Source organism: Marmota marmota, unplaced genomic scaffold (assembly GCF_001458135.2).
Source record: "Marmota marmota marmota unplaced genomic scaffold, marMar, whole genome shotgun sequence".
Classification (NCBI taxonomy): Eukaryota; Metazoa; Chordata; class Mammalia; order Rodentia; family Sciuridae; genus Marmota; species Marmota marmota.
The window spans coordinates 17,510,928-17,516,927 of NW_025999842.1; the positions used below are offsets into that span (position 1 = coordinate 17,510,928).

Sequence of the window (6,000 nt, forward strand, 5' to 3'; positions counted from 1 at the left end):
CAGTGACAAATAGACTTTAAAACCAGGATCTGAATCAGATGTGTCTTCTTACATAGTTCTGAATATTAAAAATGAAAAAAGTTTTTAAAAGGCAGTTGTTTTGAAATACACAAATAATGTATGTTCATTGCAATGATCCAAATAATAATTTATGTAAATAGGATAAAATAATAGTCTCTTTGCCTGCCCACAATCATACCCTATAATACAACAATTATAGAAAAAATTGTTTGATTATATTGATAGAACACAATTACCCACTTGCTTATATAAACATGTGCAAATATACTTGTACCTTATTTAAGGAATTGAGTCTTCTGTTCAACTCTACTAATCCAGGCTTCAAGTTCCATAGTTCACATACCTCTGATCATCAGTAATCTTTGCCGGTATTTCTCTGGTTACATCAATATCACAAGCCTCTGAAGATCAATATTCTATGCCAGTATTGCTCTGATTACTTTTGAAAGATACTAGGAAATCCTAAAAACTCACTTGGTAATCTGTTCCATTTTTTAACCTTTGATCTCAGGGATTTTTTCCATTTCATTAACTCTGGTAATTCTTGGGCAGTCTGAGCCATTTCTGTCCAGCTCTGCATATGGATGGATGGAGAGCAGCTGGCCTCTGCATCCAGTGCAATTACAAATTTGAAGATCTGAAAAAAAGTAAATTAGTGTGGTGAATACTGAAAACTTAGCCACCCATATAATAAAAAGCAGACATTGAAAATGACTGAAATTTCCTTTGAAATGGTTATAAAAAGTCTAGAAGCAAATTCAGAATTAAACAATTCGGAAGATTTTTCTTAAGTTGTGATCTGTGCTTGTTCATTTTGGAATTTCTTCTAGAAATGCAAAAGCAGAATCTCTTAAACTCTAAAGACAATTTCTTATTAGCATTTTTTACCTATAACCACACTTGATTTCTAATATTTTCCTAATGCATCAATTACTTAAACTAGGGAATACATAAAAGAAACTTCATTTCATTTCAATGTTACTAAACACATATATTAACTAAGAACTTGACATATCAGGCACTATACTGCTATTGTACCCACCACAAATTGAGGATTCTGTGACTTCAAAACCAAGATTTTTTTCAGCTTTATTCACATATAATCAACAAATAAAAATTGTGTGTGTGTGTTTATGTATATATATCACGTATATCTCAAGTTTGCAACTCGGGGTTTTCATATATGTATACATTGTGAAATAATCACATTAAGCTAAATAACATAATCATCACCTCATATAATTACAATTTTCTTTCTCCCTCTCTCCTTCTCTTTTGTAGTGGAAAAATGTATACTTTTAGCAAATTTTAAGTATATAGTACAGTATTGTTAACTATAGAGACATTGCTGTACATTAGATCTCCAGAACTTATTTATCTTGCATTAACAGGCACTTTACTCCTTTTGAGTGACATTCCCCATTTCCTCTTCCTCCTAGCCTATGGTAAGCCCTATTCTGCCCTCTGCACCTGAGTTTGACTATTATAGATTCCATATATGTGTACTTGTCTTTCTGTGTCTGGCTTATTTTACCTAATATAATATCCTCGAGGTTCACCCATGTTGTTGCAAATGGCGTGATTTCCTTCTTTTTTAAGGATTTCTCTTTATGTGCATATGAGCATGTATGTATTCTCTTTATCCACATTCTCTTTAATCACTTGTCTGATGAATACTTAGGTTGTTTCCACACCTTAGCTATTATGAATAATGCTGCAATGGACTTGGGTATACAGATATGTGTTTAGGATACTGATTTCATTTCATTTGTGTATAAATTAGTTCCATCTGATCTATGGGTAATATATTCCAAGACTAGATACCCGAGTCCACAGGTAGTACCAAATTCTACATGTACTCTAGTTTTTACTGTTTATATATAACGATGATAAAGTTTAATTTATAAATTAGGCACAATAAAAAATAAAAAAACAATAAATAATAATAAAATAGAACAAATATAGCAATATATCATAATAAAAGTAATGTGAATGTGTTCTCTCTCTCAGCATATCTTACTGTGCACTGATCATTTGTGATGATGTAAGATGACAAAATGCCTATGGAGTGAGATAAAGTGAGTGTCATAGGCATTGTGATATAGTGGTAGGTTAATACAGAAGGGCTGCTTGAACACAAGTACTGTAATACCCTGCCAGTCAATCTAATAACTGAAATGGTTCCTAAGAGACTAATGCATGCATAGTATATGTAGCATGTAGATACTGGACAAAGGAATGATTTGTGTCCTGTGTGGGATAGAGTAGAATGGTACAAGATTTTGTTATGCTATTCAGAATGGCACAAAAATTTAAACATATGAATTATTTATTTCTGGAATTTTCCATTTAATATTATCCAATATGGTTAATCCTTGGTAACTGAAACTGCAAAAAGAGAAAAAATGGATAAGGCTAAATGATACATATGATATATACCATAAGTGGGATTGTCAGATCATAAATGCAAAAGACAGGAGATGAAAGTGTGACTTTTCATGTCCAGTTGGCCTGAATGTTCAGGATTACTGCACATTGGTTGGTAGCTGCAGATCTTAGGGTGGAGAGAATGAGTTCAGTGAACTTAAATAGAGTTACCTCTGATGAGAGGGTGCATGTGAGGAATGCAGTACCATGTGTGTTGTTACCGTAACTCTTAGATATCATAATGATTTGCAGTAGCTTGTATGAATGAAGCTGTATAGAAATCAGTCTGAAATCAGAACCTATCTTTAACTTGCAAAACATTTTTCTAGTTTCTTGAAGACATTGTCTTGTCTCCTTGCTTTTTATGTACCAGAATTGTTCTCTCTTTCTTTCTCACCTCAGGCAATGTTCAGTCTTTGCATGGTGGAAAGTGGAGCTGATGAGGTGAATTTACACGGTGTGACCAGCCTTGGTTTGAAACAGGCTCTGGAGTTTGCATACACAGGACAGGTATGGCACCAAATGTGACCCAAGAGGCTTTACATTTTAACTCCACCTAACCAGAGGAGATTATCCTGGAGGTATGAGATTTAGTTATATTTCTTGTTACTCATTTTGATATTAAAATGTCTCATTATCTGCTTAATTTTATAATTGAAGTGATGGAAAGGTAAGTAGAGTAATTTGAGTTTTAATACGAAACAAGGAAAATATATTTTAACTTTACTCCATGCTCACTGTTAATAATTTTTAAACTATCCTAAAGGACTATCATAAAGAAAAGAATATGCTTTATAGTGTGGATTAGCATTCAAGCTCAGTGACTTAATCGTGTCTGTATTGTCTTAACAAGAAGAAAATAGTGCTGGGGTCAGTGGTAGAATGTTAGCCTGCCATGCACCAGGCCCTGTGTTTGATCCCCAGCACTGCAAAAGAAAAAACAAAACAAAACTATTTTAAAGTCTCAGATGCTGTGTCCAGCATCTTGGTATCCCCTCCTCTACTCTCAGAGTCAAGGTCTAAGGCATTTTGGTTAGAACATGATAGTTACAAATCCTAATTTGTTCATCACTAAAATAGTTATAGGATTTTCAGGGATCTCCAGAGGATTGCAGGGACATCCATTTACACTTCAGGACTAGTTAAATAAATCAATCCAGGTACAGGTTCCATGCTTATCTTACTTTATAAACTGTTATGGTTTACTTTCTTTTCATCCAACTTGGGTTCAATGTCTTCTAGTGCTAAAAAAGGGACCTCTTCTTTTGACAGGCTCATAACCTGGAGGGGAGAGACAGGCATATACATAATTGTACCTCCTCCCTGAGTTGGGAGTTATGGGAGAAGCAGAACGCAAAACACAGTGGGGGGAAGGAGTACATGGTCACTTGGGACATCAGAAAAATTTCAGAGAGAAGTTGCTATTTGGGTCTTAATATGTGTGAGAGTTCACCTTTCCTCTGAATTTTCTAAAGAGACTTATTAATATGTATGATACTGTCCAGATGCCTTTCTGGAGTTCATAAAACTCAAGATACGTGTTATAGAAAAATTTAAGCAACTGTGGCATGTGGAATAAAAATAATAGAAGGTAAAAAAGAAATCAAGTATCAAGTAGGATATACAAAGAGGATATACAAAGGGGGATAGATCACTAATTCAGAGTCAGCCAGCCAAAATCATGCTTTAAGAAATTAAGGAAGGCAGTCATTTTTCATAGAGTTGCCAGACAGTTTTCTAGTGGTGAGTAAATAATGTATTTATGCTTTTTGGTTTACAGATATAAAGAAATATGTCAGGTCTTACATCATTTATTGTGTATATTTCTTTTTTAACACCTGAATTGCAGTTAGACCTGCGTCTGCCTGTGTCTCAACTAAGCTTAATGACTCATAGCTCATACTCCACCGGTAGGCAGTGAAAACGAAATAGAAATATTGGTTTTTGATAAAACCATTCAACTAAGTAGCTTCCTTGCTTAGCTGCATTAACAACTAAATGGTTTAAGCTTAGAGATTATAGATTGTAAAGTAAGTTTAAATTATTAGTAAGTATAAGTGCACAAAAAATGTGGGAAATAAAGCATACTAGTCAGAGAAGAGGGGTAGAGATTAGAGTGGAGTTTAACTATGAAGGGTGGCATGAGTGAACTTTTGGAAGGTGAAGTTACTCTGTGTCATGATTGTGGAGGTGAGTATGGTTATGTTAAAATACAGATGCAGATAGATTTACTGCCTTATTGTTTGCCTTGATTGCTTTGTGGTTTCCTTCAGAAGGGAAAGCATATGTGTATATGTACTTATATGTGTATACACATACAGAGCCTGTGCCATAAATGTGAACTGAAGATAGCAGAAAGGGAACCGATTTTCTAAAGGGCAAGAAATTTATTTAGGAAAAGGAGAGAAGTTTGAAGGGCAGCCATATCCCATTCCCCAGAAGTCTTTTGCCTTATACACTCAAATTTCACTTTGAATTGAATGGAAAGCCAAATAGGAAGAAAATACATGGGTGACAAGTATTGTGCCTTTAGGAGAAAAAAAAAGAAAAAAGAAAAGCAAGACCTAGTGCCAAAACCAAAAGTGCCTTTATTCTTTCCAGAGACCAGAGTCCCATTTCTGAGTATATTCACTGAGTGGTGCCAAGCCTACAGCACACCACAGTACCCAGCTATTCAGCTTGTGTCCAGACATGGCAGGAGGAGGGCTGACATCTCATGGGACACTTTCTGAAACAGCCAGAGCACAATGCACTTTGTGGGTGCTACTCAGCTTAATTTTTGAAACAGTCCTGAGGAATGTGATGATCCCATTTGAAAGACAAAAAAAGCTCAGGTTCATGACAGTTTATTCAGGACTAACTGGAGCCATGGATGAGGAGATGGAGAAAAGACAAACACACAAATAGAAAAAAGGCTGGGACTTGGTGGTTCAGCTACCTGTGATGAAGGAAGACTGACCATGAGCAAGCTCGGCACATTTATTATATAGGTTTAAACATCAAAAGGATTTATTGTGAGAAAGTTTCTTCAAAGCCCTCAGAGTGAAGGATAAACTTTTTTGCAACCCAGATATAATTATCAGCTATTCACATAACTCTACTCCCCGGCAGGACATTTGAACCTGAGGTTAAGAACTGATAAATTCTGTGTCTGGCACAGAACCCCCTTTTGAACAGAGTGTAACCATAGCAACTGGGCAATCTTCAATCAGTGCCTTTGCACTGAGAAATTCTCAAGAGAGATATCACCTCTATCTCCAGGCAGTTCAAGGACCATAATCCATTCACCGCTCCCGACACCTAGGGAGGTACAGTGAATTGATTAAGATCATTCTCCCTGTGTATTTTTTAACCCATTTTTTTATTAGTTGCTCAAGACAATACAATGATCTTGACATATCATACATTTGATTAAAATGCGGTATGAATTCTTATTTTTCCACGTGTACAGATTGCAGGATAACATTGGTTATACAGCCATGTTTATACATACAGCAATACTAATGTCTGTTGTATTCTGCTGCCCTTCCTAACCCTCCCTCCCCTCCCCTC

General features: G+C 35.6%; 1 protein-coding gene across 4 annotated transcripts in view; it reads left to right on the forward strand.

Annotated features, from left to right (window-relative positions):
• The window catches only part of Klhl32 (kelch like family member 32), a 192,128-nt gene that overhangs the window by 82,972 nt on the left and 103,156 nt on the right, over positions 1 to 6,000 (forward strand). For all 4 annotated transcript variants that reach the window (XM_015499464.2, XM_048811362.1, XM_048811400.1 and 1 more), the window contains exon 4: positions 2,851 to 2,958. In XM_015499464.2, coding sequence (XP_015354950.2) covers positions 2,851 to 2,958 — 108 coding nt within the window. The remainder of the gene's footprint in view (positions 1 to 2,850; positions 2,959 to 6,000) is intronic.